At 42.2% G+C, this 12,820-nt stretch overlaps 1 protein-coding gene across 1 annotated transcript in view; it reads right to left on the bottom strand.

Moving 5' to 3' along the window:
• Positions 1-2,555: 2,555 nt before the first annotated feature.
• The window catches only part of TXLNB (taxilin beta), a 200,919-nt gene continuing 190,654 nt past the window's right edge, over positions 2,556-12,820 (bottom strand). Inside the window, exons 9-10 of the mRNA XM_077289239.1 lie at positions 8,256-8,351; positions 2,556-3,150 (exon numbers count right to left, since the gene is read on the bottom strand). Of these exons, the coding sequence (XP_077145354.1) occupies positions 2,686-3,150; positions 8,256-8,351 (561 nt within the window). The 3' untranslated portion in view covers positions 2,556-2,685. The remainder of the gene's footprint in view (positions 3,151-8,255; positions 8,352-12,820) is intronic.

Here is a 12,820-nt window from a genome sequence, read left to right as displayed (position 1 = left end):
GTGGCTTCTTATTTTTGCACCTTCTGAGTATAAATACCTGCGAGGTAGGCATCTAGCTCCAAAAAGGGATAATTTTTGTACCGCTCATACAAAACAGCTCAAAACAGGTTCAATATATGCCTAGGAAACCTCAAAGTGTTATACATGTATTTTCCAATAGGTCAATAGGAGGCTTTTTAGTAAAACAATTATAATTTTGGGGACAATTTGTGCTATTCAAAATTTCAAATGATTAACTCATCTCTTGTCATCATGTTTGTAATATGTAGCAGAAAAAAAGTCATAAGTCATAAGCACTTTATAACATAATATGCTGTTTTGCCCATAAGTCAACAATAGCTAAAAATATTCTGACATAGTGTTTTTTTGGAGCACGTTTAATTGTGTGTATATGTGAATTAGCTTTCAACAGTATTGAACGTATATTCAACTATGCTGATCAATTAAAGTTTTGTTTCTACAAAAAATGTATTCAACACAATATATACTGTATTTTATGTGACTAGCAAAATAAAGCAACTGTACAGGCCTGAAGTTGTTTATTTTTTGTAACCCTTTTCATACATGATGCCATCTTAAAAGGAAAATTAAAAAAGTATGTTCAGAATAATAAGTTATTCACAAAAACAAAGTATATTTTTATTTGTTGTCTAATGCAATAATTTTTTTTCTAGGTTTTCTGTCACAGCAGTATAAAAGTCAAAAAAGTCAATATACTGTAGAATTGGTAGCATTCACTATTTGCTATATTGGTGCTACACAGGAAGAATTCTTCAATCTGTGTGGAATATACTTTATCCTATATATGCATGATCTGATATTTATTTCCATATGTCAAGGTGCCAGCAGGATCCGGGATAGAGGCAGGATGAGTATGGTAATAACATTGCACATAGGTGAAATATATACTTAATTATTAGTATTTATAAATGATAAAAAAAAAGCATCAGTGGACATGTTATTGGGCTAGCCGTGATTATGGGTGTGTGGCTATTCTGAAATATCGGGATTAATTGGCTAATTACAAACACATAGGTTAAAGACTAAAGCAGGCCATACAAATGAGATAGAGGTTGGGCAGAGCATGATCAGCTGACGATCTTATGTGTTTAGTTGGCTCCAACAGTAGCCATCAAGGGAAACAGGGACCCAGCAAGTTAAATTTCGAAATGCCGACTCCTTTGTTTCCAAAGAGTGTAATGTGTACCACAGCGGTTTCGCGCCATTGCAATAAACATCCACACTCAGTCATGCTAAGTGTGAGTTTTTTTCTAGCGTAGGGAGAAAAAGCTGTGTATGGCTACTTTCACACTAGCGTCGGACGACGCACGACGAATTGCGTCGTTGCGACGTACCGACGCTAGCAGTGAATGCGCCGCACAACGGGGGCAGCAGATGCTGTTTTTCAACGCATCCGCTGCCCCATTGTGAGGTGCGGGGAGGTGGGGGCGGAGTTCCGGCCGCGCATGCGCGGTCGGAAAAGACAGGAATGACGCACCAAAAAACGTTACAAGCAACGTTTTTTGGTGGCGACGGTCCGACACAACACGACGCAACCGTCGCACGACGGTTGCGACGGTCCGATGCAACACGACGCAACCGTCGCACGACAGTTACGACGTGTGGCAATGCGTCGCACTGCGTCGCTGATGCAAGTCTATGGAGAAAAAACGCATCCTGCAAGCACTTTTGCAGGATGCGGTTTTTCTACAAAACGACGCATAACGACGTGCAGTGCACGACGCTAGTGTGAAAGTAGCCAAAGACGGTCTTAAAGCAGTTGTACCAGATTGGATAGGTACAACTTGGATAGGTGGTAAGTTGTTGATTGGTAGGGGACCCACCACTGGAATCCATACAGATCCCAAGAACATTGCTCTGCAGTAGAACGAATGGAGTAGCAGTTTAGCTTGCACACCACCACCCAATTCATTGCTGATGGAAGTGTCGGAGTTTGACAAGCATAGACAAATATTGAAATACAGATCCCTGTTCTTGGGACCGATGGGGTCTCAGAGGTCATGGTCTCAGAAGTGAGACCCACAGTGATCAGCAAGTTATCCATCACCCTGAGGATAGAGTATAACTTGGCCCGGCTCATTTAACTGTACACAAACATGGAGTTTCTTCCAATAGTATAACACTTTGTCTGCTAATTTCTTGCTTTTTTTTATACCTGACCCTAATTTTCAGTATTGCCTTTTGTCCCAGCCTCTGTAATGTCATCCTATCAGCATTGTGAGTGGTTCTGTATGTGTATAACTGTTATTGCCCACTGCTGTTATTATTATTGAATGTTTGGACACTCACAGAAGAATCAAAGCATGCAGAAATTAGGCAGATGCACAGCAGCATTTAGTTTTCATTATCATTCTATTATAAAAAGTAAAGTAACGATCTATTGAGCCTGGACTGAAGTTAAGACACAATTAACATAGAACTTGAGAAACAGCGCCACTTTTGTCCCTAGGCGGTGTCTGGTATTGTAGTTCATCCTAATTAAGGTGAATGGATCAGAACAGAGCCCATGGACAGAAGTAGCATCTCAAACACTCCTTTTAAGGGTTATTTGTTCTTATGAACCTTGCCATATATTTAACGTGTCGATCAAGGGACTAACTACATAAAGTTTCATATGTCGAACACAAATCAGTGACAATCTTGACATAGTATTTTATGTTCAGCTTAGTCTACATCTTCCATATCATTATTGGGTGATACTTGTTGCAATTCTGTTTTTGAAGGGTTTTGCTCCGTAGGATCTGAGCAGACGGCATCGTGTAACGATTGTGCAGGATTTTCCCCTGAAGTAGCCAATTTGCTGGCTTCTGATTGTAGACATTGCGGACTGCTTTCTTCTGCTTGCTCCTCAAGAGTGTGGGTCACCATAAAAGCATTTTCCAGATCTCTGATGATTTTTTCATCTATTACAGAAGACTCTATGACAGCCCTTTCATCAGCAGCCGCCGTAGCAGAATCCGGGACCTGAGGTACCGCTTCTTCTTCCTCCTCTTCCTCCTCATCTCTTGTCTTGGCATCTTTAATTCTTTTGTATAGTTCAATTCTTTCCTCCTGTAGTGCTCTGCAAAGCTTCTCCAGCCTCTCAATTTTTACAACAAAGCATTCATATTCTTTAGCCCTCATGGTTTTCTGCGGGAAAAATAGGGCAAGAAAGGAAGGTAGAAATGTAGTGTCATTTTGTATAATACGATCACACAACCAATGCTAATGAGGACTGAATACTGATGCATATATCTAGTATACAAAAGTCATACCGACTTGGCCATATTTTGTGAAGGGATCCGTAGAAATGCTAATGCAAACAGAGCCTAAAGTAGAAAGGTTCAAATTATTTTTTTAAATATATCTTTATACCAGTGAGAGCTTTGTTCATCTGATATAGAACACCAAATCTCTGAATAGATCATGGTAAACTGATAAAATTACTGTTGCCGACAACTACTACTACTACTAGTGCTTAACTGAAGGTTGTTTATACATAGAGCTCCATAATAACAAATTATGCATAAAGCATATAAAGGGATTGTCAATGCAAAAAACACTTTGCCCAGGGGACTGGATATAGAGAACATAAACTCAATCATGCTCACAATACTGGAACCCACCTGGATCCAACGCAGGTTGCTCCATTGTCTGCGCAGAGACCTCAAAGGGTGATGTAAATATTCCACCAGCCCCTTATTTATTATTTACGTTACTCACTTATATAGCACTATTAATTCCACAGCACTTTACAGACATCATTACCGTCCTCAATGGGGCCACAATCTAAATTCCCTATCAACATGCATTGGAGTGTAGGAAGAAACTCATGAGAAAATATAATCTTCTTGTAGATGTTGTCCTTGGTTGGATTTGAACCCAGAATGCAAGGCTACAATGCTAACTGCTGCGGCCTGTGATTGCTGGAGCATTCAGATGACCTTGAGCACTGGGTCATCATAAAAAAATCTGATGAAACACGGTTCAAATCACCAGACTTCTGCAGCAAATCATACGCTGTAGCAGTCCAGCAACTGGTGGAACAGTGACATCACTGCTTCCTGTCTCCATGCAGACCAAGGAGTGACCTGCGCTGGAAGTACAGTAGGTGGGTGCAGGTAGGTGAAATTGATTATGTTATGTTTTACATGTCTAGTCCCCTGCAAAATGTTTTGCCTCAACAACCCTTTTTCATCACTTTCTCATAGTGCCTGCCAACAGTTGACATGATGGTAGAAGGTGGATTATAACCTTGAGGGGTTGGCACATGAATACAATTTATTACCTACGCACAAGTTCAGTGACTTAAGCTGGTCCCATCTATCATTAGAACAGGGTGCCTGTATCATCTGGATAAAGTACTGGTCACCCATGAATACAACAGCTCCATTTAAAGTCTATGGGACTGAGATTGGTACGTCCCATAAACATTGAATAGAAATGAAATGCTGACTCATGACAATTGCTTAATTGAAACAGAGGATACAGGATCCTTGCTCCCAATATTTACTGGGGTCAAATAAGTGATACCCCCTATAATACATACATTTATCATCTTTTGTATTCAGGGCCCAACTCCTTGAAAGTCTCCTTAAGAATTATTTCCTTATGATTTGTAAGAGAAAGGAAGATGGCAGATAGATTGTAGTGTGTAATGAAAGAAAGAGACATAAGATAACCTTTCACCTACGTTTTCATATTGAACTGGACACACAATGTAACAGTGGCCGCAGAGTGAAAGAAAACATTTTTTTTCCTTTTGCCTCTCTATAGCAGAGATATTAGCAATCAAAGATATCAAATAATGATCCAGCTCATCTTCTTGATAATAAAAACTTTTACTTTATTCAAATCCTCTTAAAAACATTGTTGGAGATCAAGACAGAATGGGATAGCTGGTCCCACATGAGAATAAAACTTTACGCATTTCGACCCATGTGTGGGTCTTAATCATTAATACCCAACTCTAGGGTATCGGCTCTTGTGAAATTCTCTGGCATCACATATATTTGAGCTAGCTCTTTCCAAGGGTTCAACAGCAGACTTGTCCCCCTTAGATTTATACAGCGCACAGTTACACTTCCTAGACGTATGATGTCTAGAGTGCCGGCAGCCAGCAGTTCTAGGGTCATTTCATCCCCTTCTGTAGGTTCAATCTGGACATTCACTCCTTCTGGTGGCACAAGGGCCCATACTGGCATGGTGAGTATGGTCTGCCCCGCTGGTAAGGTAACAGTGGCTTCCGGAAACATCACCACCGTGCTGAGACACTGGGAGGTGGCTGGCTGGTAACTTCTGGATTTGGCTAACCTGCAGGAGCTGCTGGAATACTCTTTTACTGGTGTGATAGTGAGTTGCTCGAGTACAACTGTTTCTTTAGCCAGGAATTGCCCTACTTCTTTCAAGACATTAATTCCCAAGGTCACAATGGGTCCCCCTCCTCCAGAGCCTTTTACCAACACAATACCTTTTCTGTCCAGCTCTTTCCCACACATTTGTACAAGCCTCCACACCTTTATGACTACCGGGATAGGCAACTGACTGGTGGCCACTAGTTGAATGGTTGGTTCTTTTCTGGAATGGGCAACATCTGGAAAGTGAATTTGATGGACACAGGGTCCCCGGTGACCACTAAGCCCGAAGAGTACTTTCAAACAGCAGATGCGTTGTTCTTTAAACTGTGTCCAGATGATGGGTCTCTTGCAATATCCTCAGAGTTTTCATCCAATCTTTCTGGGGTCTGGGGACACCACCTCCTCTTTCTTTCCTGGTTTGGACAGTCCCGTGAGATATATCCCCTTCCACCGTAAGTCCAGCACTCCACCACCCGTTCTTCTGAAGGGCCATGGATGCGAAGCAGTGGGGCATGAGGGGAGATGTTTCTGCATTCCAACCTTTCTTTACATTGGACCACAGGACCAGGCGTGGTGACATTGGTGGGGGTTCCCTTAATACCACGTAATTTGCCTCTAATTTCCTGGATCTCTTGGTGTATTTCCCAGGCTTAGTCAGGCTCCTTTTTTGCTGCCTAAGAGGTGGCTACTTCATGACTATGTATCATACCTGTCAGGAGAAGGGGGCTTGTCGTTCCAGGACTCAGGCCTCTGCCTCAACCTCCAAGAAGCTTATGTTGGTGTTAGAGCGTAGGCATTCTTTTAGGGCCTGGCTCAAATAGGAGTCTCTCAGTCCACCAACCAGATGTTGCCACAGCACCTCATCTTGGATCTTTTTGGTGATGTAGGCCATCTCTTCCTGGAAAACATTTACGTCCTGGGTCACAGTCTCACTCTCACCTTGGACTTAACTGAAAATAAGCATGCATACGTTGTCTTGGTCCGGGGTGTCTCTGTGCATGTCCTCTAGAATTCGAATCACTTCATATATGGTTTCACGGTCCCTTGGCTGCTGGTACATGAACGTCTGTTGTGCCTCTCCATCCAGGGCAGGGTAGATAGGGCTAACTCCATCTTTATGACATGGGTCATCGGATACATGCGTAACATGCTCCTCAGTATCTTCACACAAGCCCACAACAATATTGCTTCCTGTAAACATTGGGTACGCAGGCCATGCGAATGTATGCGGATTCCTCCGCATGCGTCTCTCTGAAGCTGCGCCGACCGCAACAAAATGCAACATGTTGCGTTCTACACAGTTCGGCGCAGTGTCAAAAAGATGCATGTGGAGGCATACATTCGCATGGCCTGCGTACCCAATGTTGAAGATAGGTACACAGGACGCATGCCGACGTTGGCATAGCTAAATGGAAGAGGTGCGGCAGTGGGCGGGGCTTAACAGAGGAACTTCGCAGCCCTCCGCAGCTCTGCCCAATGCAAGTGTGAAACCAGCTTTAGCAAATCTGTCAACTGACTGAAAAGTGGGCATGATCGCCAAATGAGACTTAGTTCCCACTAATCTTTGAAAATGTGGACCAATGCCTTCCTGCTTCAGTTCTCTTTAAAAAACTTAAAGAACATATCTTACCAGGTTAAAAAGGACCAGCTTTGCATTTATTTTATTTCTGCTGTTCCGCATAGTATTCCTTTTTTTTCTTAAATTATGCATACCGATCGAGAGATATGGGCCTTTTACTTTAGTGCTAATTCTTTTCTAATTGGGAGTGGCTCACAGATTCTCTAGGAGTGTGTCTTTAGGCTGCTCTACATTGGTTTTTGTGAGCAACACCCCTTTGAAAAAATATAAAAATTAACACTAAGAAGGCCTATATCTATGCAACCATATGATGGATTAAAAAGAAACCAAATAGAATATACAGGGAAGCATCGGGAATAAAATGGGAGCAAAAACTGATCCCTTTTGTCCTGGTGACAGGTCCTCTTTAGTGATGAACACGCTCGTTGTTATCCGAGGATCTTGGGTGTGCTCGTATATCATGTTCGAGTCCCTGCAGTTGCATGATTTGCGGCTGTAACACCTGAGACGTTATCGGAGCACATTCGCTTGTCACTAGTAGAGATAATTGAAAATCGTTGGCTCGCTCCTTATTCGGCAAGCTATAGTGCTTATCGAAGAAGCTGCATTAGGAACCCGGCTACCTGGAGCGCTCCAGATAATCAGCTGCTCGGCACCACAGTGTGACCGTCACAACACATGCATGGAGAGCCTATTTGCTGTGACTGTCACACAGCCAAGACACATGCAGCTGCGGCGGCGAACAGCTGATTATCGGGAGCGCTCCAGGTAGCTGGCTTCCCAATACAACTTCTTTGTTAAGTGCTATAGTTTGCTGAATAAGGAGGGAGCCGAAGATGTTCGCTCGTCACTAGTCCTCTTTCGTCCTCTTTTTATCCAGGATTTCAGTGAGTTTCTGCTTTTTTGTCAGAAGTAATAATGCTCTTGTCTAAGGGATGTCTCTGACATTTTAGCTCATAACCATTGTATTTGGCTGGTTCAATACCATACACGTGCTATTCATGGGCTAGACTGGCATTGTTTCTGGGGTAAAAAAAAACCATTCTTTTTTCTAATCCAAGATGTCACAGTGATTAATATGTATGATTATCGTACAGCATGTCATGCGTCATATTTAAGCATTTTGTTTTCAGGCTTATTTTTATTTTTTCTCTCCAGATTGATAATCATCATAAAACCTATGGCACTTGTCAGGGTCAAGTAAAGTTTTCTAAGACAAGAGGTAAATAAATGAAACTGTCAGACTATAAAAGAAAAGAAAAAAATCTAGCAATCCTCAGCACTGCTGGCCAGCGATGATTTGATAGAAAATCTCTCACCTCTTCAATCATGTCCAGCAGAGCTTTATTACAATTTTCGAACCTCGTTTTCCAGGTGTTTGTGTCTTTTTCTAGTTTCTTTATCTTCTTTGTCATCTAGAGATTCACAACACAAATTCCAGTTAGCACATAATCATAAAAACAAATGGCTGGATGCTGCAGAAATAAAATGAACAAGGTGTTGAAGAAAAAATGTCACGGCGCTGAAATGATCACTGTATTTTGACAAAGGTAATTACATTTTATGTCTACTGTTCAAAGAGAGAATTTATTATGTCATTAATATTTTACAAGGCTGTCGGTTCTTGAGAGCAGAGATGATTTATCTTGCATTAAGAACAATACTTTTATTTTGCGATGTATAAATTCTAAAAGAAATGTCCACCTGTTCTAAGGGTCGGAATTTATATGTAGCGTGTACTTGCAGGCCCTGTTATTAGACATTTGTATGTATTGCAACGTGTGTATTATTTCTTGTTATTGCTTCTAGAATATACTTTCCAGCATCCACCATATATAACATTAAGGACTGTAGTGATTACGCTTTAAATGGGAATTGAAATTGTCCTCAATTCACATTCTGTCATTCTTTTGTTCAGTTATTTTGAATATCTATGTATGTACAATATATGGACAAAAGCATTGGCACTCACTTCTTAGGGTAAGTTCACACTAGGCGTTTTTATTTCTGCATCTCATGGCCGGAAAGAAGCTGAAGGAAGAAAACATGTTTTCCATGGTTTTTCTTGCATTTTTTTTTGCTGCGGTATTGGGATGCTAGATTTGTCTCTGGGGCATGCTGATAAAGTTTAGGGCTGAAAAAAATATTCCACAGTATCAGGTTTTGGCACAAAAAAATGCAAGAAAAACATGATACTTGCATTTTTTTCAGATTTTTTCACCATCCATTCAAGTTAATTTGTGAAAAACGCTGACAAAATGCTGAAAGAAGTGACATGCTCTATTGCCCATAAACCTTGCAAAGCACAAAATGCTGATGACAAAAAAAACAAGCTTGTGTGCATTAGATTTCTGAAATCTCATAGACTTTGCTGGTACTGTAAAAAGTAGCTGAAAATTTGCATAAAAACACTGAAAAAACGCCCAGTGTGAACTTAGCCCTATGTCACGTTCACTCTATCAGTATTTGGTCAGTAATTTACATCAGTATGTGTAAGGCTGGGGTCACACATGGCGTAAGAAAATACGCCACGTATTATACGTCCGTACTACGGCCGTAATACGGAGAAATGTCCCCAAAATATTGATCCGTAGTCAGGGTGTTTCAGCGTATTTTGCGCATGGCATCCTCCGTATGTAATCCGTATGGCATCCGTACTGCGAGATTTTCGCGCAGGCTTGCAAAACCGACATCTAATGGATTTATGTGCTCAAATGTTAGGGAAAACATATATACAGTATATATATATATATATATGTCATTGAGACACATATATATATATTCTGTATTTAGATTTCATTCAGCGCGATATCTGTGAACAGCCGCTAATTCAATTGCCGGCTTTTCATTTCTCCTGCACAAACCCGACATGATATGAGACATGGTTTACATACAGTAAACCATCTCATATCCCCTTTTTTTTTGCATATTCCACACTACTAATGTTAGTAGTGTATGTGCAAAATTTCAGCGCTGTAGCTGCTGAAATAAAGGGTTAAATGGCGGAAAAAATTGGCGTGGGCTCCCGCGCAATTTTCTCCGCCAGAGTGGTAAAGCCAGTGACTGAGGGCAGATATTAATAGCCAGGAGAGGGTCCATGGTTATTGGCCCCCCCGTGGCTAAAAACATCTGCCCCCAGCCACCCCAGAAAAGGCACATCTGGAAGATGCGCCAATTCTGGCACTTGGCCACTCTCTTCCCACTCCCTGTAGCGGTGGGATATGGGGTAATGAAGGGTTAATGCCACCTTGCTATTGTAAGGTGACATTAAGCCAGATTAATAATGGAGAGGCGTCAATTATGACACCTATCCATTATTAATCCAATTGTAGGAAAGGGTTAAAACACACACACACACATGATTTAAAAGTAGTTTAATGAAATAAACACAGCGGTTGTTGTAATAATTTATTGTTCTCCCATTCCATTTCCAGGACCTCGCTTGGCAACATAATAAACGCACAAGATACATACCTTCTGCTGTCAGATCTCGTCCCACGAAGTAATCCATCTGAAGGGGTTAACTAATATTACAGGCAGGAGCCCTGCAAATGCAGCTGTGCTCCGTGCTTGTAATCCCCGGGGAATGAATGAAATGTAGGTCATTGACCTACATTTCCTTCAGTCGCGGTGATGCGCCCCCTGGTGGATGTCCTCATATGACCTGGAGCGTGGGAAAAAGTTCCCAGGCTGCAGTTCATGAGAACATCCAGCAGGGGCGCATCACCGCGACTGAAGGAAATGTAGGTCAATGACCTACATTTCATTCATTCCCCGGGGATTACAAGCACGGAGCACAGCTGCATTTGCAGGGCTCCTGCCTGTAATATTAGTTAACCCCTTCAGATGGATTACTTCGTGGGACGAGATCTGACAGCAGAAGGTATGTATCTTGTGCGTTTATTATGTTGCCAAGCGAGGTCCTGGAAATGGAATGGGAGAACAATAAATTATTACAACAACCGCTGTGTTTATTTCATTAAACTACTTTTAAATCATGTGTGTGTGTGTTTTAACCCTTTCCTACAATTGGATTAATAATGGATAGGTGTCATAATTGACGCCTCTCCATTATTAATCTGGCTTAATGTCACCTTACAATAGCAAGGTGGCATTAACCCTTCATTACCCCATATCCCACCGCTACAGGGAGTGGGAAGAGAGTGGCCAAGTGCCAGAATTGGCGCATCTTCCAGATGTGCCTTTTCTGGGGTGGCTGGGGGCAGATGTTTTTAGCCACGGGGGGGCCAATAACCATGGACCCTCTCCTGGCTATTAATATCTGCCCTCAGTCACTGGCTTTACCACTCTGGCGGAGAAAATTGCGCGGGAGCCCACGCCAATTTTTTCCGCCATTTAACCCTTTATTTCAGCAGCTACAGCGCTGAAATTTTGCACATACACACTACTAACATTAGTAGTGTGGAATATGCAACAAAAAAGGGGATATGAGATGGTTTACTGTATGAAAACCATGTCTCATATCCTGTCGGGTTTGTGCAGGAGAAATGAAAAGCCGGCAATTGAATTACCGACTTTTCACTAACAGCGCTGCGTATTTCTCGCAAGTCACACTGCAGGTCCGTGTGGAATCCGTATTTTTCGCGCCCCCATAGACTTTCATTGGCGTATTATTTGCGCAGTACGCTGACAAACGCAGCATGCTGCGATTTTGTACGGCCGTAGAAAGCCGTATAATACTGAACCGTAATATACGGCTAATAGGAGCAGCCCCATTGAGAATAATTGTGCCGTATGTAATGCGAGTTTTACGGACGTAGTTTCTGCGCTCTTACGTCCGTAAAACTCGCATGTGTGACCCCAGCCTCAGCCAAAACCAGGAGTGGGTGATAAATGCAGAAGTGGTGCATATGTTTCTATTATTCTTTTCCTCTGATTGTTCCACTCCTGGTTTTGGCTTACACATACTGATTACTCAAAGAATGAGATATCGCGCTATAGCACTATTTATATGAACCCACCTATTCAATTCAATAGAAGCCTATACTAATATGCCATGGACTAAAGATAGAACAACAATAGCATAACTGATAAAATAAATAAAGTCACAATAATACTATGAGATGTAGAATATACTATATAATAGTGAACTGCCACCACTTCAAGTACCAAGAATAATATAAATAAATGATTAATATATGATTAGTATATGTGCAGCAAATGAGCCATGCTCCTTACCTAAATGGTAGCTTGAAGCGAATAACAGCTGGTACAGCGATGTAAGTAATAGATGTCGGTAACTTGCGGTGCTAGGCGGCAGAAGTAAGTATCAAAATAGCCTGTGCTGTGCTGGTATAACGATACTGGTAATATGGTGCCAGTAGCTGGAAATGCTATATACTTGGCGGCAGGAGTAAGTGTCCAAAGAAAGGGCTGTGCTCTACGAACGCGCAGAGCCAGGAGCACTCCAGCCGGTAGCAGTCCTGGATGCGCGTGTGAAAGAATGGCCGCCGCTGCTAGGCTGCAGCGTGTGACGTCACAAGGGCCTACGGCGTGTAGCACAGGACACAAAGGGGCTAACCAACGCGTTTCGAGGGACTCAACATCTACGTGGCCAAGTGGGAGGAGGTCCACATATATAAGGAAGGCAAGCTACGCCCTGGTCTGGTGATGTGGCGTCGTTTCATCGACGACATTTTGTTTATATGGGAAGGGTCCCAAGCTGAGTTGGGCACCTTTTTATCCGGACTCAATAACAACTCCTATGGACTCGAGTTTACAGCGCATACAAGTGCCGTGGAGGTCAATTTTTTGGACCTCACTATTTATGTAGAGAATGATCAATTGTGTACTAAATGCCACCGGAAGGCGGTAGACTCTAATAGTTTTATACACCTCACTAGCTGCCACCTTCCGGTTTGGC

The sequence above is a fragment of the Ranitomeya variabilis genome, chromosome 2 (genome assembly GCF_051348905.1).
Source record: "Ranitomeya variabilis isolate aRanVar5 chromosome 2, aRanVar5.hap1, whole genome shotgun sequence".
Taxonomy (NCBI): domain Eukaryota; kingdom Metazoa; phylum Chordata; class Amphibia; order Anura; family Dendrobatidae; genus Ranitomeya; species Ranitomeya variabilis.
The sequence above is the reverse complement of the archived record's forward strand: the minus strand, read 5'-3'. Positions and strand labels throughout refer to the sequence as shown.